The sequence below is a fragment of the Panthera uncia genome, assembly GCF_023721935.1.
Source record: "Panthera uncia isolate 11264 chromosome A1 unlocalized genomic scaffold, Puncia_PCG_1.0 HiC_scaffold_17, whole genome shotgun sequence".
Taxonomy (NCBI): domain Eukaryota; kingdom Metazoa; phylum Chordata; class Mammalia; order Carnivora; family Felidae; genus Panthera; species Panthera uncia.
The window spans coordinates 86,787,612-86,810,897 of record NW_026057577.1 but is presented as its reverse complement, the minus strand read 5'-3'; the positions used below and the strand labels follow the sequence as shown (position 1 = coordinate 86,810,897).

Below are 23,286 nucleotides of genomic sequence, written 5' to 3'. Positions count from 1 at the left end.
AAGAATGAAATCTTGCCATTCACAATGACATGGATAGATCTAGAGAGTATAATGCTAAGTGAAATAAGTCAGTCAAAAAAGACAAACACATACCACATGATTTCACTCATGTGGAATTTATGGAACAAAAATGAACAAAGCAAAAAGAGGCAAACCAAAAAACAGACTCTTAACTAGAGAGAACAAACTGATGATTACCAGAGAGGAGGTTGGGGGTGGGGGGGAATGGGTGAAATACATGAAGGGTGATTTAAGAGTACACCTATCATGATGAGCACTGAGTAATGTACAGAACTGTTGAATCACTATTGTACACCTGAAAATAACATAACACTATATGTTAACTGTATTAGAATTAAAAAAATTAGTTGCAGAAACTTAATAACAAAAAAAGAAATATATTGTTACTGTACAACAATAATACGTTATTCTCAGAGAAACTTTTTCTTAGTTTGGAATTTGAAGAATTTGTTATGTAATTCCTGGGCAACCCAATAAATGTCTTCAATAACAATATCAAGATACTCTATATCTGATCATTATAAACATGAATGCAAAATAAGAGTGTTAATTTGGGATAAAACTCAGTAGGTACAAAAAGTCTGTGATTTCCTATCATGTGGCTCTTTCCCAAAGTGACCTCTATTATCATTTCCTGGTGTATATTTCCCGGAGATATTCTATAAAAATGCAAGAATCTATGTGTACACTTACATGTACATTTAAAAATTTTTTTTAATGTTTTATTTTTATGTTTTGAGACAGAGAGAGACACAGCATGAACAGGGGAGGGTCAGAGAGAGGGAGACACAGAATCTGAAGCAGGCTCCAGGCTCTGAGCTGTCAGCACAGAGCCCGACGCGGGGCTCAATCGAACTCACAGACCATGAGAAGCTGAGCCAAAGTCAGAAGCTCAACCAACTGAGCCACCCAAGCACCCCACATGTACATTTTTAAACATGAACAGTAGCATGTTATTCTATGTATTATCCTATTAACCTTTTTTTCACTAAAAATCTATCTTGGGAGATCATTCTATGTCAGAACATAAAAAGGTCCTACATCTTTTTTGCTAGCTGCAGAGTATTGATGAATCTATAATGGGATACCCTGTAACTAGTTTTGTTTTAGAAGGAACATAGGGCCTTTCAAAATTTTTGCTATTATAAACAATGCTGCACTGAATATCCTTATATATAACCCCATTTCACAAATGTGCAAGCATGTATTTAAGATAAATTCCTAGGGTATGTAAAATTTTAACTTACTGTTCTTACTACATTGTTATACCAACTTATACCCCTACCACTTTCACTTGATAATGTTTTATCAATCTTTATTTTTGCATATCCAGTTTTTTTAATGGTATATCAACTACAGTTTTAATTTGATTTCTCTTAGTAAGGTTAAGCACTTTCTTTATTTTTTTAATGTTTTTATTTTTATTTTTGAGAGAGAGAGACAGAGACAGAGACAGGGGCAGAGAGAAAGGGAGACACAGAGTCCAAAGCAGGCTCTAGGCTCTGAGCAGTGAACTTGTGAATCGCCAAGATCATGACCTGAGGCGAAGTTGGATGCTTAGCTGACTGAGCCACGCAGTCGCCCCAGGATAAGCAATTATTCAATGTGAAAACCATTTGTATTTCCTTGCCTGTAACTTTTTCTTACTTACTTATAGGACCTCATCCATATTAAGAATGATTGTACTTTGTTAGTTATATGGGTTGTAAATGTATTTTCTCTGTTTATCACTGGTCTTTAAACTTTGTTTATAATGCTTTTGTCATGTAGCAAATTTTGAATTTTTTTTGTAGTCAAATTTGTGGATATTTTCTATTATGGCTTCTGGGGTTTGCTCATTTACAGAGATGATGTCCACTTTAAAACTATTACTTTAAAATTCTGTTTGATTATATTGTTTTGCAAAATATATATACATGTGAATGTGAAAGGTTCTATTCTTGCTAAAATTCCCTTTCCATTACTGAGAAACAATTTAAAAAATAAGAACTATGCCTTCATTTTTGATGTGGCAAGCTTAGTAGTGAGGGAATCCATGGAAAGACAGTAAGCCCCTGCTTATAAGACAGTAAGCCCCTGCTTATGATTGTAGCAATGTTGGGGGAGGTGCAGACTAATGAGAATCTACCTCATCCCTCCCATTTCTGACGACAGAAGCAGGAGAAAGCACAGGAGAAAACCTAAACTCCTTTCACAAGCTGGCATAAAGATGAGATCTGATTTTATTTTTCAGTGTTTCCTGGTGAGAACCCACAGGACCTACCAGGACTTAGAGGCATGAAGAGAGAGATAGATGGTGATGCTATTTCCTCTGATTACTCTCCAATAAATGGGCTCATCATTAAGTAACAGCTGGATGTTAAAAGTGCTTAAATTGATAGGCCAATGTTAGTGATGACGGTGGAGGGGAGGCTAGGGAGAAGAGGGACAAGCTGTTATTGTTAAGGTTAAGGTCAAACTGTGATAAAATGCTCTGAGGAAGCCAAGGTCACAATGTCTTGAGCCAAAATGTTAATAAGTGGTTAAATGATAGTGGTTGACAACACTGTTTAAGGCTCAGAACTAAAACTAGGTCTAGACTCAGAGACAGATAGCTCTTTAGGTTTGGGCTTATTTAGTGATTATTAACAATTTTCTTTAAAAAGTAACTCTTGTGCCTTCTTAGTCTTCTAACTTAGGGTCATCTAAAAGAGCATGGCACGTATGTATTAGGTATTTAATAAATATTTGTTAAATGAGTGAATAGCTAACATGATGATAGCCTACATTTATTGAATGTTCTAAGGACCAGACACAGTTCTAAATATTTTTTAATTTCTTTTTTTTTAAGTTTATTTAGTGTGTGTGTGTGTGTGTGTGTGTGTGAGAGAGAGAGAGAGAGAGAGAGAGAGAGAGAGAGAGAGAAAGAGAGATGGGGTGGGGGAACAGAATCCCAAGCAGGCTCCACACTGCCAACACAAAGCATGATATGGGGCTTGAACTCATGAACCACAAGATCATGACCTGAACTGAAAGCAAGAGTCAGACGCTCAACCGAGCCACCCAGAAGCCCTATTTTTAATTTCTTTTTCTCAAAAGTTTATTTATTTTGAGAGAGAGAGCAATTATTTTTTAAATCTAGTTTAACCCTCACAATACCCTTTGAGGTAGTTATTCTTAGGCTCACTCCTCAGATTGGAAAACTGAGGTTCAAAAAGATTACAGAGCTGTGTAGCTGGGTTTGAGTCCTGGCTTGACTACTTTCTAGCACTTATCTTGGGCAATAAAGAAAACAAGAAAAAAAGAGACAAAGAGAGTGAATCTATGATTTAACAGAGGGAAAGAAAGAATAAAAAAGAGAGAGGAGAAAGTCATCAAAGAAATCATGTAACAGAATTTTCAAAAGTTGAAGGAAATGTATTTCTGGATCAAAAGGGCACAGTGATTATCCAGCATAATGAATGAAGAAAACATGTATACTGAGGCATTCTAAAAGCTTCAAAAGAGGGGAAAATGGCTACCTACAAAGGAATGAGAATCAGATTGGTATTAAATTTCTCATCAATGACATTGATAATGAAGAAGGAAAATGAGTTTGACCTTAGACCTATCTGAACTAGCAAATGAGTGTGACAGCAAAATAAAGATTCTGTCATACAATCAAGGACTCAATTTTTACCTCCCTCCAACACAGTGAGAACCAAGAGGGCACAAGATAAATCAGAACTACACACATACTCTCTTCTCTCTCTCTCTGCTAATAAACTCAGGGCTTTATCTATGTGATGCAAAGTTAGTTCCTAGGAAAGATGGTATGCTCACAAATCCTCTGTTTCTTAATAGAGTTCAAAGGGGACAGAGATGGAAGATGGTAGATGCTTGTTATTCACAACAGTGTTTCCTATAGGGTCAGACAGAAATATTCCTGGCTCGAGGTAAGAAGCAGAGACTCATGTAAACTCAAGATGAAAGAAAGCTTAACACTATTTCTGGTCCAGAAGATTAACCTATTTTTACAGATGGACACACCTGAAACCAGAGAGAGAGCAGCAAAAGGTCTTTTGCCTTTCAGTTAGATATGCTGGACATTTTTACACTAATAATCACTTTTTACAACTCTGCAAGGTAGAACCATGTTCCTCTTTTACAGGAGAAAACAATACCAAATTTAATGACATGATCGAGATGGCAGAGCTAATAGGTAATGTTTATACATTTTAATATTTCTTCAAGTTTAATAGAATTTTTAGGAATATAAAAATAAGATATTTATGCATTAAGGAATTCATAACCTTTTACAAAACATTTGAAAAAGCTCTTGGTGGGTGATAGATATTCTGGTATTTGTAGTGAGATGATTTTAACTTCAGTAAGAGAAGTTAACACATTAGCTATGAGAAACCAGACTCATAATATATGTCAAGTAATGTTTTTTAAGACACTGAAACCGATAAGTTAAGAAGAGTTTCAGGGGCGTCTGGGTGGCTCAGGAGGTTAACGGTCCAACTCTTGATTTCGGCTCAGGTCATGATCTCACAGTTCTTGCATTCGAGCTCTGTGTCCTGCTTGGAATTCTCTCTCTTTCTCCACCCCCACCCCCCAATCTCCTCCCCTCCTCTCTCTGTCCCTCCCCAACCTGGATGCCCCCATGCAATCACTCTCTCCCTCAAAATAAATAAACAAACAAAAAAATAAAGGAATGTTTCATTTGTGGCCACTTGTAATAGGCCATCCCTAATGGAAAGTTACCTTATACTGGCTCTGGAGTTATTGAATTTATTTCAAAAGGTACCAAGAAATTCAATTAAAAATCAGTTACGTATTTTAAATGATGTAACTATTATGATCATGTATACAGGGCACTTGAAGCATTTAAGTAACAAAGTACAAATCTTAGAATCCCAGGAATTGCCTCTGTTACATTTTCAGATTTAATTTTGCCTCTTTACATTTTTAGATTTAATATAAGTATGATCAGTAACATACTATTTTTGAATTAATAAATGCAAATGCTCTCTTAAGTGTTAGTGATCATCTGCCATACATGCTTCGTAAATTCCTATCTTGTATTTACAAAATGACAAAATAATGGAAAAAATTGAACATTCAAGTTTACTATTTAATGAAGAAAAGTTACCTTTCTTTCTCAAGTTCTTCTAAATAACCAGTATTTTCTCTGCTTCCATTTACAAACCCTCTTTTTGGAAACGAACCCATAGGAACAGGACTGCACTCTCCTGAACGACTAGATACAGATCCTTCGCGGCTTCCATAAGAACGGAGGGACATTTTTGAGCGTAGTTTCACTCCAGGGAAATTACTGCTATCTAAATTAAGTTCTAAATAAAAGAGAGACAAGTTTTTATGTAACAATTGCTTTAAGGTGGTCTAAAACATTGCTAATGCAATTAAATAAAATATTAGGTTCATGTTTTAGTCCTCAAATTTTAACCCATAATATAATTGCATATACATTATATTACATAATGCCTGTAGGAGTAGCAAATTTATGCAGGGAACAGAGAAAATCCTTATCACAAACGCTGATGCTCATAGATATTCGCTGACTGCTAGTTCCAGATATAAATGCAATATATACAAATATCAAGTCTTAAAAAAAAAAAAAAGTGTTCACTGCAACTCTAAATTTGTAATAGAGGAAGGCACAAATACACATGACTGAATAAACAATTATTAAGAAACTCAATGACTAAACTTCCCTCCAAAGTCAGCTTGAATCAGGGGGAAAAGGAGTGTGTTAAAGGAAAATCAGACAAAGTATCTTTCCTCAGATTCCTGCTAAATAATAATATATTTTAGGACCCAAAGGTAATTTCTCAGCCAAGTTTCAATTATCATTAAGCACTTTACCTGTTTTGGTATTTGAATTTTTAAGCAACAAAATGAGAAAGATATTCTTTTAAAATTCTACTAAAAATGGCATATAATCAGCTTCTATATGTGACAAGACAAAGCATTTCTATCCTGGATGGAACAGAGAAGGGCATTTATTCCTTCAAGTAAGGAAATAAGCCCAGTCTGTCCCATACAGCTTACTAAAGGCCTATTTAGAGACTGGCGTAATAGAAATGAGCTTTAAAAAGAGCTGAAAAATGATCAAATAAGAAATCTAAAATAATTTATTCAAAGCCAGTTAAATGTCTAACTGAAAGAATGACAAAGAGACATTTTATGTATTTGTATTTTAACAACTAACCCTAATAGATAAGGCTGTTATACCAACAAAACTGAAACCAATGCTCAAGGGAAGCTGTATTTGGATATACACACCTGAAGTTGACAACTGGAGCTTAAAAATTACTTTAAAATACTTAAAAAAATCTACCTTTGAGACGCTCTAATAAATCAATCTGTCCAGAAGAAGCCATAGCTTCATCTTCAATACTTCCTTGTAGCTGTTTAAGTACTTCCTGTAAAAAAGAACACAATATATTAACATGACAAAATTCTAAATAATTTCTTGAAGATATGCTTCTAAGTTTCCTGGTGTTTAGGTAGGCTAGGGAAAAAAGTTATTTCAGACCAATGTGAAAATGTATCTTAAGCTGTAAAGCACTCTACATATATTACCTATTATTAATTATGAATAATAAATTATATCTCAATAACAATAGTGATATTTGGAGTGATAATGGAGATTATGGGGAGTCTCTATGCAAGATACTAATATGGAACAGTTAAGATACATTATCTCTAACTTTTAAAACAATACAAGGTGAATTATTTTCATTTTTCGGATGGGTCAAGCAAGACTCAAAAGTCCTGCCCAAGTTGTAAAAGCTAGTTATATGTTTAGAATCCATGTCTCTGAAGCCTGCAACATGACCATGAAAAACACCAAATTAACAATTATAATATGCTGTCTTATTTAACATCCTAACAAATATTCAAGTTTCTATATACCGTATTTAAATATATTCTAGCATACTAATTTACATTCACCCAATAATGAAATGACTATATTCTTGCTTACTGCCTCCTGACTTTTGAAGCAATTTCTTTCCCATCTAAGTTCTTCTCTTGATAAATTTTCCTCAAAGAATGCTGGAAACTGTCATTTTCTACCAATTTTTTCTGCATGTTCCTTAATAATTTATATTGTATTTTTCATATTCCGGGGCATTCCATTCAAGTTCCCAGCAAAGTCTTGTTGACCAATTAGGTTTCCAAACACAGGACAATGTTCTTGAACATGTATGACCTTGTAACTATGGGCAGTATTCTCCAAAATGAAAATGATCCATAAACAGAGTGGAAAGAAAATCTGTCAAAAAGTGAATGCAGCAAAAACAACTTTACTGGTTTACCTTGACAGTGACATTATCAACATTAAAAAAAGAATCCCTATGTTAACAAGAAATAGCCTGTGTACTTACAATCTGACCTTCAAATAACAGACCACATTGGTGGTTGAAAGGAACATGGAGGTGATAGATACTCACGTTCAAATTATTAAGGCCAAAATGTATCACATCTGTGGGACAGGAACAAATGTGTACAGTGAGGTGATACTTGAATGAATACTCTAAAATGTCTGCTATAAACTTCAGGACACCATTCCTTCCATAAGGTTTGAGAACTATCATTCTAGGCTATCTGTGTTTCTCAGGATCCTGATTCTCCTTCCATCCAGGGCTACTACTTGTAGTGCTTCAATGGCCCTTTAATAAGTATTTCTTATACTCCCCAGCCTCACAGTTCAACAACTATCCTTCAGCAGGTAACTTCAAATCATATGTCTCTAATCAACTGCAAACTTCAGATTCACTTTCCCAATTTGACTGATAGACACCTTATATCTGGATGATATATATGTCCAGAACTATCATTTTGAGCTACTACAACCTGTTCTCTGCCTTGTATCCTCTTAATTAAATGTAAACGGCCTTTTCTTCCTTTTAGGCTTAGTCCTTAGCATCATCTCCTTCATATCACCAATCGGTTATCAAATTCTGTCTTCAACCTCTAGTATCTCTTAGAACCATCTCTTTTCTATTCTTACTGTCATTATCCTGGTTATTAACCCCCCCCCAAAACTATTAAATAATCTCCTATGTAGTCCTACCATGCATAGAACTATCAGACTAAGCCTTTTATTTAAAAAAAAAAAAATTTTTTTTTTAATGTTTATTTATTTTTGAGACAGAGCATGAACGGGGGAGGGTCAGAGAGAGAGGGAGACACAGAATCTGAAACAGGCTCCAGGCTCTGAGCAGTCAGCACAGAGCCTGACGCGGGGCTCGAACCCACAAGCTGTGAGATCATGACCTGAGCCGAAGTCGGACGCTCAACCGACTGAGCCACCCAGGCGCCCCCAGACTGAGCCTTTTAAAGCATAGTTCTGATCAGGCCTCCATACAAGATTCTTCTCCACAGTCTACAGGTGTGGGTCTGAAATTTCAGTATGGATCAGAATCACCTGATAAGCCTATTGCACCACAGACTGCTCATTCAGTAAGCCTGGGATACAGGCTGTAAATCCTCATTTTCAACAAGTTCCCAGGTGATGCTGATGCTGAAAACAATTATCAAGATGTTAACAGTGGTATTCTAAGAAGCTGGAATTACAAGCAATTTTTTCATTTTTTTTTTGTTTTGTAATTTTTAAACAATGAGTATTAAAAAAATACTGTTTTTAGAAAAGGTATAAAGATGAAAAAGTCCAAAAACAACAACTAAAAGAAATCCTTGGCATATCATAGGACATATGCCTAACTTTTCAAAATTAAAAATAATAAGCAAAAAACTTAAAATCAAAATCAAATTACAAGGCCATGTAAACTTGGATATCCAACAATAAAAATTAATTAAACTTACGGCAATTAGCCATATAACGGAATACTATGCAACTACAGTAATATTAAAACTATTGATATGAAAAGACTATGATGATACACAAAATTAAAAACAATTTTTAAAAAAATTCATTTTTGAGAGAGACAGAGTGTGAGCGGGGGAGGGGCAGAGAGAGAGGGAGAAACTGAATCCAAAGCAGGCTCTAAGCTCTGAGCTGTCAGCAAGACACGGGGCTTGAACCCAAAAACCGCAAGATCATGACCTGAGCCGAAGTCGGACACTTAACCAACTGAGCCACTCAGGTGCCCCAGTACATACAATTTTTAAGAAGCATGCTGCAAAATATAATCCCATCAAATGCATGCCTGCATATAATGTGCAGAGAGAAAAATCTATACACTGTCAAAGGTTATCTGATTTAAAAAAGAATTTTTAATGGGTGATTTTGATATCTTTTTACTGGTCTTTATTTCTTAATTTTTAAAAATATTGAATATGCACAATTTGTAACAAGAGCTTTTTCAAAAAATTTCTGTACATATGGTTAGAAATCTATTGAGGGGCACCTGGATGGCTTACTTGGTTAAGCATCTGACCAGCTCAGGTCATGATCTCACAGTTCGTGAGTTCAAGTCCACATCAGGCTCTGTACTGACAGCACAGAGCCTGCTTCCAAGCTTCTGTCTCCCTCTCTCTCTCTCTGCCCCTCCCTTACTTGCTCACTCTCTCTCAAAAATAAAGAAAGATTAAAAAAAATCTATTGATAAAAACTGTAACCATAGAGGTAAATAAAATTGTTGAAATTTAAGGTTTAAAAAAGTTTCGAGACTTTCAATTAGTTTAGCATGTTTGTGCACTTAATATAAATGGACTCATACAACATATAATCTTTTGTGTCTCATGTTTTTTGCTCACCAAACATTTATGAGATTCATCCATGCTATTACACGTATCAATTCACGGTTTTTCAATGCTGTACAGTAGTCCACTGTATGAATAAACCCAAGTGGATTTATCCTTTATCCTCCTAGTGGGCATTTGGGTTGTTACTCATTTGGAGGCTATTATGAAGAATGCTACTATGCACATTCTTGCATGTATCTTTTAGTGAACACATGCAGTCACTTCTCGAGTACATATCTGGGAGTTAAAATGCTAAGTCATAGGATTTAACTTTAAAAGAACTGTCTGTTCTCCAACCTGGCTGTACTATTTTATACTCCTACCAGCAATGTATGAGCATCCTGATGTTCCACTGTATGCATGATCAGTCTTTTTAATTTTAGTGATTTGAGTGGAGTGAAATGATATCTGCATTTCCCTGATGATGAGGGATGTTGAACCCCTTTTCATGTGCTTACTGGCCATTTATCTCTCTTTTTGAATTGTCTTTTCAAACTTTTGGCCATATTCTTTAAATTGGATTTTTTTTTTTTTTTTTTTTTTTTTTTTTTTGTTTTTAAAAATTTTTTTTTTTTTCTTTATATTTTATTTTTTTTTTTTTTTTTTTTTTTGGTTACTGGTTTGCAAAAATTCTTTATCTATCCATACTGAGTTCTTCATTAGATATATGTATTGTAAATATTTTCTTGTAATCCATGGCTTGCCTTTTCATTTTCTTAATGAAGTTTTTTGAAAAGATTTTAATTTTAGTTTTTAATTTGATGGAGTCTATTTTATACCTTTTTTTTTTTGTTTAGTCCTTTATGTGTCCTGAGAAATCTTGCCTACCCAACGTCAAAGATACTGTCTTATATTTTCTTCTAAAAACATTAACAGAAGTTCTTGGTTTTAAGGGATTATGTTTTTCTTTTATGGTTAGTGCTTTGTCATTCTATTTAAGAAATCTTTGCCTACTTTATTATTTAAAAAAAAATTTTTTTTACATTTATTTATTTTTGAGAGACAGAGCACAAGTGGGGGAGGGGCAGAGATGGAAGAAGACACAGAATTCGAAGCAGGCTCCAGGCTCCAAGCTGTCAGCACAGAGCCCGATGCGGGGATCAAACTCAGGAACTGTGAGATCATGACCGGAGCCAAAGGTAGATGCTTAACCGACTGAGCCACCCAGGCGCCCCAAAATCTTTGTCTACTTTAAAAACATGAAGCTGTTCCCTATGTTTCCTTCTGGAAGCCCCTATTTTGTCTTTCACAAAGACAAAGGTCTATAATCCAACTTGAATTAATTTTTGCATATGATAAGAGGTAGGGCTCTGAACTCTTTACTTTTTTCTTTATACAAATATTTAATTGCCCCTGAACCACTTGTTGAAAAGACCACCCTTGCCCCAATGAAGTGCAGGGATGCCTTGGTCATAAATCAAGTGACCAAATATGTATGGCTATTTTTCTCAACTCTATTTCTGCTAGTCTACTAGTCTAATCATTTATCACATGTCTTTGTAACTTTGCAACTTTACACTAATTCTCAGCAACTATCTCTTTAAATATTACTTTCACTCCATTCTCTTCCCCTGCCCCTTCTGGCTCCTCTTCAATTATATTTGCCTGTATCTATCTGTGTCCTTCATAACTCTTATAGTTTTTTATTCACATTTTTTTATTTTTCTGTGCTTTAATTTGGGTATTTTCTATTGACCTTTCTTACATGTTCACTAATTCTGTCTTCTCACTAGTTCATTAATTCTGTGTTTACATGCCCAATCCAGTAAGTTATTAGTAAAACTATTTCTCAGTTCTAGAATATCTTTTTAATTACAGATTACAATTCTTTGTCTAAATTTTCTGACTTTTCATCCACTTTACCCATCTTTTCTTTTTCTCAAGACATTTATAATAATTACATTAAAGTCTTTCCTAATTCCAACATCTGGATCACCTTTGGATTTGCTTCTATTAACTATCTGTTCTCTTCATTTATCATTTTCGTTTCCTGCATTTCTTGTAACTCTTAGCTGTATGCCAATCGTTTCGTATACAAGAACAAGAGAGACTGAAGACATATTTTCTCTTAGCATTTGCGTTTTCCACTACTGGAGTCTGATCTCCATTCAATCAGGAACTAAAAATGGGCCACAGGTGCAGTTCAAGCAAAATTTACATCAATTTGATTTGCCAAGTTCTGTAAATGTGTCTCTCCCCTAAATTTAGACTGAAAATAATATAGGTTTCTGTCTCCTTAGCCCTTAGCCTCCTTCCCTATACAGCTCCCAAATCTGACATTTATCTTAAAAGAAAAACTAGCCATATTTGATACAGGGCCTACCTACCTTAAGTCTGTGTCTCTCAAGCATTTCAAGATTAAAGAATATTCACTTTGCTTTTCTAGCTCAGCCTTATTCTCAGGTGGTACCTGACTCCTTAGCCCTAAAAGTTCTGTCCCTTGGACGCAGTGAGCTTAGGTCTTTAGTCTGCTCCACAAAGTAAAAATCTGGCAAATGTTTTGTGAAGGAGACCTCCTGTGTGAAAATAATGTGTCCTTCTCACAGCAGGACTTAGCCTCCCAATATTCAGCTTTCCTAGTCCATCCCCAGCATCCTTCACAAGACTCAGCCAATGCCATTGGGGAAAACTAGCCATGCATTTGGAGCTCCTCTATATGTCAATACTTCACATCTGCCCACATTTGTCAAGAGTTGTGACAGTTTCTTTCCTCCAATGGAGTCCTGCTTGTGCCAGTAATTAACAGCAGTCTGTATTCAGAATCAGTAAATATCCATGGGGAAGAAAATCACCAGTGATCTCTGCTCTAGAAAGAGATCTTTCCTCTTATGAATTTTAGTTAATATACCCCTTGATGACTCCACAGTTCTCCAAGGTCTTTTAAAGTATAATTTTTGTATTTTATCCAGTGTTTCTTAGTTGTTGGAGTAGGAATGACTGCCTGGAGCTGAGTACTGCATACAACCTTACAGAAGTAGTTCTCAATTTCAAAGACTTAAAAAACCAAACAAAACAAAACAAAAATGTAACACAACTGCAGAGCAATTCTAAATATTTCAGAAAATGTTTTGATAAATGGCAGTTTTTACAATTAATATGTATTTTGAAGGAGAGAATACTCATTTGCATTTATAAGTCTTGGAAATTTGGTTTTAAAATTATTTATATTATATAACCACACATTATTTTTAAAAACATTTTAAGATTTTGGAAACATTAAAGGATTATTTATTAGAGGTGAAATGTTCTATGGTGATATAAGTGAAAAGAAAATATTTATCAATGAGCAACTATGCCATTTCAGGGAGGTTGTTACTTGACCCACTTCTGTTTCTGTCACTATCTCAGTTATATATTCTTTTCATTAACCAAATATATTTAATAATTAAATCTTCCAATTAAGTTATGAAATGTGTCGATCTGAGTTTTTATTTCTAATTCTTTCTTAAACTCTGAAAATAAGATACTCTACATGTATGTGATTTTGAAGTTCTACAACAATTTATAAAATTTCATTCTGACAAAATACAACAAAGATATAAATGGTTCATTAATAATTTACCTACAGATAATTTTTCTATACCATGATATCTCTCAGTTTAAAGGCTTCACATCTCTACATGGCCATGTTTATCTTGCTGCTATGCTCAGCATTTTATTTTTTAAATTACTATTATTTTTTTTTTTTTAGAGTGAGAGACAGAAACTGTGAGCAGGGAAGAGACAGCAGGCTCCATGCTGTGTGGAGCCAGATGCAAGGCTTGATCCTACAACCCTGGGATCATGACCTGAGCCAAAATCAAGAGTCAGACGCTCAACTGACTGAGCCACCCAGCTACCCCTATGCTCAGCATTTTAAAGTAAATCAAGTTGACTGAGTTCCAACCCTGGAATAAAAAATACAGTACATAATTTCTTTTAAATTTAGCTACAATTTCTGTATTTATCTGTTTCCAGGTCATCTAAATCCCATGAAATATCTATTTTATTTTGTCATTTTATTTTATTTTATTTTTTTACAGAAAATGTCAAATATCTACACAAGTATGGAGAACATTATAGCAAACTCCCATGTATCCTCACATTCTGCCTTGATAATTATAAACTTATGATCTTGTTTCATCTATATCCATACCCACTTCCTCTATTCCCCTCCCTGACTCAGGCATCATATTATTTCTTCTATAAATAATTCAGTACATATATTTAAACAGGGATTCTTTCTAAACCATAATGCCATCATTATACCTAAAAGATAAGCTTTTCTTTAATGTTTTCAAATATATAGTCAGGGTTCACATTTCTCTATTGTACACATATTTCCCTGTCACACACACACACACACACAAATATTTGTGTAGCTTATCTGTATGAATGCCTTGTAATCAACAGCAAATAGTATTCTTTTTTGCCACTAGATGGTACTACCGTGTAAATTTCAGAAACACTTAAATTATCTAGTTGAAGACCCACCTTGCCTTTCTTTGGGATAACCAGGTTAATGAACAGGAAACATGATTCAAGATTATATATATAATCTATTCCAAAGAATAATAAGTGATTTTGAGATAAATAACTACTGTTTTGGATTAACTTTAATCCAATGTAGGAAGTGCCAGTGTTTCCAAGAGTCTTTTCACAAATCAATACTCCAAGACAAAACAAATGGTCATAGTTCATGCTTTTGAGCTTAAAGCGTTTTAAGGAGAGTTACATAAATAATTTCATTATAAGGTTGCAACTGCTTTGATACCATATGCCCAATCCTAAAGAAATATGTGGACGTCTTTGCAAAGATGTCTGCAGAAGTACTTGCTGAGTAATAATCAATTCATGGTTGAATTCAGACATACCTTAAGTGTTCATTATTCATGATGTATAATATTATACCGCATGGATAAGTGGTCAACCTGAAATTCCACTGTAGAAATTTAAGGGTCTGACTTGTATTGTTACTCTGAGACATTCCACTTCAGCATGGAGATGGGTGTAAGGGTAGGTTAAAATGTCTCCCAAAAATTAATCCTGAATTTGCTCAAATACTTAAGCAAAAAGTTAAAAGGGATGTCAAAATTATGTACTATAAAGGTCTAGATAGACCTGCCAAGAGGAGTTCTTTGCAAAATATACTTCCCAAAGTAGATGAAAGAGTAGTCCTGTAAGGAACTTTAATTTTGTATCTTCAAACTTTTAAAACCACATGCCATGTACAATAATTTTAGATATATTGTGTTGATCAGTGTTAAAATAGCAAACTGTTCTTTTTTAACCCATTAGATAACTGATTTGGCTGTTTTTAAGGTCACAGTTCGTGGTGAGGAAACATGTTTATTTAAAGTTTACCTTATGTCCAAAAGGACTGGAAGTAGGTATCTTACAGATCTATCATTGCTGAAGACAGTTTTAGCCACAGAAATAGGTAATTAAAATAAAAAAGATTTATGGATAGACAGAATTATACATATGAGTAAAAGGTTGAACTGTTATGATTAGACTATAAAGGGTAAGAGAGGAGCAAACTAGTTCAGTGATGTACAGAAGCTTGAAGAATAAGGGAGACCTCAAAATGCATAGAAAAAGAATTAGAAGAAAATAGGAAATGAATAAGAGTAGTGGACAGATAGGAAGAACAGGGTCAGGCACCCGGATGCTAAAATAGCCAAGAGGCAGAAACAACACAAAGCAGGAAGAGTTTTTAAAAGAGAAAGAGGTTAACAGTTTTGTTGATGATCTCCAAATTTATAAAGTTATTAAGTTCAGTGAGAAGATAATCTGCCTAACTGGAAATTAAAATAGCTAAAATTTTAACCTCAATTATTCTGAAATTAGAACATATCTTCCCCACTACAAACTGAGTATTTTATAACTTTTCTTGGAGGTTATCACAACTTTTCAATGCTATTTGGCAAACCAATTTCAGGACTTGAAAGAGTCATGGAAAGCATCTAGGCTAGTGTGATGCCTGTACTTTCCAAATAAGGCACCTTAAGTCCAGAAGCGTTTCTAAAGGTGATACAACTTGACTTGTGGCAAAAAAAAGGAATAGGACCAGGTACTGACTCTCAGTTCTGGACTCTTCCCATTAGGGAATTCCATTTTTCTTGATCATTTATCACTATAGCACTTAAGTGGAGACAAGATCTGGACAGCTGGGGAGGAAGACTATCTTTAATAATTAAGGTACACTCTAAAGTTGTGAGACTAGTTTCTATGAATTACACAGAACACCCAGCCTCAGTATAGTGATGCTAAAGCTGGTCTCTTATTTTTAAGCTTAAAAACAACTAAGAACTAACTAGTAATTGGGGTTTTACGATTATTTTCTCTACATGATTCGCTGGATTAATTTAATACATTTTGATCAAAACATACATGTTAACTTTTGCAGGAAGGAGTTTACATATTACTGCTGAACTTAAAATACACTTTTAAGTAAGCAAAGTATCTAACCCCAAGTTTACAGGAGGGAATACTGAATAAAAATGGATAAACTACAATTAAAAGTCACAGTCTTGATACCTTCATATTAGATGCCTCAGTTTCCAGTTTTGTAAGATGATTGGAATTATCTTCTAGCTCTTGTCGAAGATTTGAGTTCTCCATCTTCAGTGCCTCAACTTGCTTTAACAACTGATCATATGAAGCTGCAGCCATCCTTGGCTACCCTTGGACCTATAAGGTTAAAAAGGATTTTGAAATTCACTACTAAAAAAATCGTGGCTGCTTGTTTATAAAGAAAGGGATTAAGAAACAAAATTCTGGAGACATTTAATAAGAACTGTGTTAATTAGCAGTAATGGTTTCAAACCAATATTGTTCAAGCAGCATCTTTCTAAGAGGATGAAACACTGGAGTCTTAGCTGAAGACAAGGAGGAATAAAATAGAAGAGAACCTCAGTAGTGTTTGATTACATTTGCCTTTTCACAGGTGGATGAGATTTCTGTCAGGTTAGGACTTTCTTCAAGTTTTCAAAGATACTTTAACTGGTCTTACAGGCAAAACTTATGTAATGAAGTATAAGCATTGATAAGAAATTTATATTGGTAACGTTATTTATGGATTTTGTCCAATAGCTACATAACTTTAAAGTCAGAGTGAATTAATGAGATTAGGTATTACATTTTGTCACTTTGATAGAAGGACAGTCTTAAGTATCATCCATGGGGAAGTAGTTAGTTCTGAACTTTCAAGAAGGCCTCATTAAAAAGGTAGCCATTTAACAGAATGAATACAAAGGACAGCCCTCGATTGAGAATTCAAATCTTTTTGATAGGAAGATGAAAAATAAGAATTACTAATACAAAGTTCTATTACATTTATTAAAAAAGATGAATATAATAGGCCATGCTATAGCATGTGCGGTCTTTGGACCCACTGTGCTCAGAATGAGGCCAAAAGACATTTAAAGAAAACCGATGATTCTGGAAGTAGAAATTGTCAAAGAGAAGTGAGGTAGACTCTGGCAATTAATTACATCACTGTGAAAGAAGAAGGAAGAAAAGAAAGATATAGAAGATAGCTAGGTAGTAAGAGATCCTTAGTATGAAGAATTAGAGATTGCTAAGAGTTAGATTAAGACTAACCAAGTTCAGAAGACCCAGATTCTCTTTTTAGTTTAATCCCAAACACAATTTATCCAACGTTTTTTTTTTTTTTTTATTTATTTATTTTTGGGACAGAGAGAGACAGAGCATGAACGGGGGAGGGGCAGAGAGAGAGGGAGACACAGAATCGGAAACATGCTCCAGGCTCCGAGCCATCAGCCCAGAGCCTGACGCGGGGCTCGAACTCACGGACCGCGAGATCGTGACCTGGCTGAAGTCGGACGCTTAACCGACTGCGCCACCCAGGCGCCCCAATCCCAAACACAATTTAGAATAAATAAAATTCTGCCTACATTAATTCTTTTAGAACTAAAAAGTATTACAAAAGTTTGTCTGTAAACGATACTTAAAGATCTTGACATAAGAAGATGCTTCTGTAATAAAATCCACTACACAAATCAAGGCAGCCAGGTTATAACACTAACTAGTCAAGGCAATATTGGAGTTCAGCAACTGGAAGGCCCTTAACAAGGAAAAACAAAGGACTCTGATATAGCCATTTCTTTGAGTTAATGATATATTTGATGCAACCCATTGTCATCTGAGGAGGAAAGTGAGTCATGGGAGGTGGGCAATCACTGACAAAAATCTTTACGATTGAAAACAATGAGAACTAGATTTGTATTTGTATTTGTATTTGGCTTGGTCATGGTTTAATCTTTGTCCCTGCATTTTAATTCCTTTCACCATTTGTAAAATGGCTATCTACTACTATCTGCACAAATACAGGGATACTGTTAGTGCTTTCTTCTGCAGCATGTATATTACAGGGATACTGTTAGAATTAAGTAAGAAAAGGCAGGTTGAAAATAAAAGTGCTATGTAAACATATGTTATAAAAAGACACATGTAACATATCTTCCTTAGAAAGACCCAATGTCAATCTGTTTTAAGCTTCTGTCCTGTGACCAAGGGACAAAGGGTAAAGAAGTAATTCAGCCACTTGAAAAGTACAGACACATCTCAAAAATGAAAGAGAAACTAATGGGTATGATCATTAATCTGCTTTACATCATCCCATTAACAAGCGGGTCTGAAAATATACTAAAAACCATGTAGCAGAAGTGGGGAACTGACAGAATTTAATAATGCAAGCCCTGAAATTCTTTATTTCAAATAACATTTTAACAGGCAACTTTGCACTAAAATAATAAAATATTAAAGGTAACTAACACTGGAAAGAAACAGGTATACACAGGTATGTGAAGACATGGAGATCTCACACAATCACAGAAAGAGCCAGATGGGCAAAATGAGCATAGACGAAGCGTTCTTTACTGAAGGGAAAAAAATTCAACCCTTCATATGGATAATTAAAACATTTGAACACTTTCCCCCCCTTCCAGAATCACAATCATAATTTGATTGGAACAAGAAGATGTTTCACAGAGTAATACTCCCTTGTATTCTTTTAAATTGTTGCAACCATTCTTCCCTAAGTTAAAACTGCTTGATGCAAAATTTGAGAAATCATAAATTTACTTTAGAACACCTTTTATACAATCATTAGAATTACATGCCAAATAGATCTTAATTGCAAGTCACTCAACAACATTAAAAAACTGAAAATTTATCTCATGAAATTAACAAAACCTTGGAATCTTTCACTTTAATGAGAGTATGCAAATATCCCAATTTGTTTTTCTGTAGTCAAGATGCCATTAGAGAGATCCTCACCCCATAAGAGAAAGGTTAAGAGAAAAGAAAGCAACGGGACTGTTATTCAGACTTTTATCCAAATGTTCACTGAAAAACAAACTTAGAAGTATCCGAAGAAATTAATGCAAGGAGGAAGAAAAGTTGCAGGCTGGTAAGATATTCAATTAGAATTAAATTTGGAGTTATCATTATTACTAATGTACGAAGTCTGGGATCATTTTTTTTTTTAAATCAGTGAAACTGTTTTTATTGTTTTGTTTTGATGGATTAAAAAATATGTATTTGCTAGCACTTTTAGGTGGCAATAAGAGGAAAATACTAACAGAAAGATAACAAAGCAAAAGAATCCTAAAAGACTACTTTGCCCAACTGTATGCAAATAAACTTGAAAACTTAAATAGGTAATTTTCTAGAAAATGTAATCAATCAAAACTAACAGCAAAGAGAAAGAAAATCTAAAATTTATAATAAAAATCACTATTAGAAAATCGACATCATTGAACATACTAATAGATCGACACAGAAAACAAAATATGATTCTGGCAAAGGTGATGAAAAGATGTTCTACAAATACAGTGCCGTTCTTGGTTGAGAATACTGAATGTAAAAGGACTCTTCTTCTTCTTCTTTAACATGACATCAGCCCCAAAGCCAGCACCATATTTAATGTGAAAACAGTGGATCTATTTCCAAAGTCAGGGAAGCCCATTTTTACCCCTATGTTACTCATTGCACTAGAGTAAAGAAGTTAAAAGGAATAAAATTGGCAGATGAAATAATTACATACCTAGAATATCCCAAAGAATCAACTAAATATTACTATAAGGTAACTGAGGTATTTAGCATAGTCCAAAACATACAGAAATCTTTCCTTTTTATGTGCAAAGAGAAATCAGAGAGAAGATGAAATGGAAGGAAAGGTCCCTATTTCTAATTTTTAGGGGTATAAAATACTTAGGCATAAACTGAACAAAGAATCCAAAACATATATGAGGAAATATAAACAAACCTTGTTCATGTACATAAAGATTCAGTATCATGAAGATGTCATTTCCCCCAACTTAATTTATAAATCTTATACAGTCCCAGTAAAAATGCTACATAAGGTTTGTTTTCATTTTGTTTTCTGTAGCTAGACATTTGGAAAAACAAGCAAAAAAGGGAAAATATGAAAAGAGAAGAGAAGGACTAGAACTACCACATATTAAAATATTGTACAAAGCCTTTATAAATAAAAAAAAGTATATAGTTAACTACATTGTACCAATATGTTCATTTTTTAGTCCTGATACTTGTACTGTGAATATGTAAGATGTTAACATTATGGGAAGCTGGGAAGTTGAGTGAAGGGTATACAGGAAATTACTATACTATTTTTCCAATTCTTTTTTAAGTCCAAAGTCATTTTTGGGGGTGCCTGGGTGGCTCAGTTGGTTGGGTGCCCGACTTTGGCTCAGGTCATGGTCTCACAGGTTGGGGTTCAAGCCCTGTGTCAGGCTCCATGCTGACAGCTCAGAGCCTGCCTGCTTCAGATTCTGTGTCTCCCTCTCTCTCTCTCTCTCTCTCTCTGCCTCTCCCCAACTTGTGCTCTCTCTCAAAAATAAATAACCTTATTTTAAAAAGTTTTTAAAAAAGTTTTTAAAAGTTAGGATATCGTCATTTGAATAGGTCAACCATGGGAACACACACACACACACACACACACACACACACACACACACAAATCCATAAGTAAATACATGTAAATTTAGTCATAATGAAGGTAGCATTTCAAATACATGTGAAAAGTTGGGCTTTAAATATGGGCACTGGGCAAAAGGACAGCCATAAGAAAATAGATAAAATTGCATCTACTACTCATATTACACACTAATATGAATCGGAGAAGGAACAGAGATTTAAATGTCTAAGAACATTATATTGCACTTAAATTATGGAAACAGTTTTGTTTTTTAATTAAAGATATTTAAATGGAATACACCCTCTTTTGGAGTTCTCTGATGATGTCTGTAGAGTAGGAGTAAAAGATCAGGTATGTTACTTCAAGCAAGTGGGAGTTTTTATTTGGTATAAAAGCATAACTACTTTTAAATAAATAGGATACAACTGTGCAGTGGAATACTACACTGGCATTAAAAAGAATGAAGTTGATGTTAAGAAAAAAAAGGCAAAACCCCCCCCAAAAACCCCAAAAGAGTGCAGGTCATTGCATCTCATATGGTCCATCCTGTTATATTAAAAGGACTGTGTAAGCATAAAAAATGTCACCAAAAGGATATACAAAAATATAGTCATTGTCTCTAGAAAAAAAAAGGTCTGAGGTCTGCTGAGAAGCCTTCTTTGATACCTTTTAGTAGAGTTTGAAGATTAAAGCAAAAAGTTGTTTCTCTGAAAAGGCTAAATATGATTAGACAGAGAGAAGAGACCAAATACAGAATATGAACAAAATTTGGAAGGGGGTTGCTGATTTAAGAAGAAATAGAAAACCTTAATAGTTCTATAACTATTGAAAAATTGGAGCAGTAAATATTTTCTCCCTTCTCTTCCCAACACAAAAAAACACCAGATCCAAACAGTTTTACATACACTTTCTACCAAACATTTAAGAAACAAATCATTCCAACTTTATAAAACTTTCCCAGGAATAGAAATAATAGTTAACATGCATTCTATCAGGCCAATACGATTATGATATAAAAGTCAAAGGTAGTGCGAAAAATAATTATGGCTAATATTTTTTTTTCAACGTTTTTTATTTATTTTTGGCACAGAGAGAGACAGAGCATGAACGGGGGAGGGGCAGAGAGAGAGGGAGACACAGAATCGGAAACAGGCTCCAGGCTCTGAGCCATCAGCCCAGAGCCCGACGCGGGGCTCGAACTCACGGACCGCGAGATCGTGACCTGGCTGAAGTCGGACGCTTAGCCGACTGCGCCACCCAGGCGCCCCAATTATGGCTAATATTATCATGAATATTAATACAAAAATCCTGAACAAAGTATCAGGAAGCAGGATATATTAGTATACAGTAAAGAAACTATAGCAGAATCAGGCTGGGTTATCCTATGAATCAAAGGATACTTTAACATTATATCATTTATGTGTCATTCACTACATTAAAATATTATATAAGAAAAATCAAAGTCATTAGCTATGCAAGAAAAAAACTCTTAATAAACTGGAAACATAATGGAAGCTGGCAAAAGCTAAACATTTTTAACAGTGAAATGTTAGGGGCATTCTTTTTAAAATGAAGAATAAGATAAGGATGTCTATTATTACCACTTTCATTCAACACAATCCTTGAAGTCCTACTTACTAATTAGCACAGTAAATTTTTTTGAAAGAATAATGATTGGAGAGGCATTAGCAAAGGATAAAAATTTTAAATTATGAAAATTTAAGAAGTTTGTCAGATACAAAAGCCATTATACCAAAAAAAAGTTTTGTTTTTTTTAAATATGAAATTTATTGTCAAATTGGTTTCCATACAACACCCAGTGCTCATCCCAAAAGGTGCCCTTATCAATACCCATCACCCACCCTCCTCTCCCTCCCACCAAAAAAAAAAAAAAGTTTTAATTCCAAGCAGAGTCCTCACCTATTTTTTATTCTTCTTCTTTAAAAAAAATTTTTTTTAAATTTTAGACAGAGAGACAGAGAGAGAGAACACATGAGCAGGGAAGAGGAGCAGAGGAAGAGAGAGAATCTTAAGTAGGCTCCATGCTCAGTGCAGAACCGAGAGTGGGGCTCAATCCCACAACCCTGGGGTCATGACCTGAGCAGAAATAAAAAGTCGGACACTCAACCGGCTGTCACCCTGGCACCCAATTCTTTTCTCTTTATTTAACAACCAATCCAGGTCCTTATCTTCCATTCTACTTCTCTTCCTATTCTCTAGTAAGACCCAATAGGTGATGATATTCAGTTTCCTATCTGCTATATTCTTTGCTCAATCCTTCCTTTCCTTGCATTCTGTAAATGGCTACTTACTTTGGCTGGACTCTATCCAAGCCTATTCCCAGTAAGGACAAGCTCCAAGATGGCCACCAAAATTACCTGAATTGGCAAACATTTTCTGAAAAGGCTTTGTGAGCCCTAAGATTTCTGTCACAATCACCTTTGTTGTTTTAACACAAAAGCAGCCACAGATAATACCTAAATAAATGGGCATGACCATGTTCCAATAAAACTTATTTTACAAAGACAATGGCAGTTTGCTGACACCTGGCCCAGAACATGAATTTCCAATTCTGGTATTTAAACACCCCAAGGTAGCCCAGATAATTTCAGGTATTTAAA

The 23,286-nt window shown here is 34.7% G+C and overlaps 1 protein-coding gene across 4 annotated transcripts in view; it reads right to left on the bottom strand.

The window, feature by feature from the left end:
- Positions 1 to 23,286, bottom strand: part of APC (APC regulator of WNT signaling pathway) — a 149,224-nt gene that overhangs the window by 61,264 nt on the left and 64,674 nt on the right. For 2 of the 4 annotated variants that reach the window (XM_049647723.1, XM_049647725.1), the window contains exons 2-4: positions 16,240 to 16,392; positions 6,347 to 6,431; positions 5,138 to 5,339 (exon numbers count right to left, since the gene is read on the bottom strand). In XM_049647723.1, the coding sequence (XP_049503680.1) occupies positions 5,138 to 5,339; positions 6,347 to 6,431; positions 16,240 to 16,374 (422 nt within the window). In that variant the 5' untranslated portion in view covers positions 16,375 to 16,392. The remainder of the gene's footprint in view (positions 1 to 5,137; positions 5,340 to 6,346; positions 6,432 to 16,239; positions 16,393 to 23,286) is intronic. The other 2 variants (XM_049647722.1, XM_049647724.1) reach the window with 1 other exon arrangement.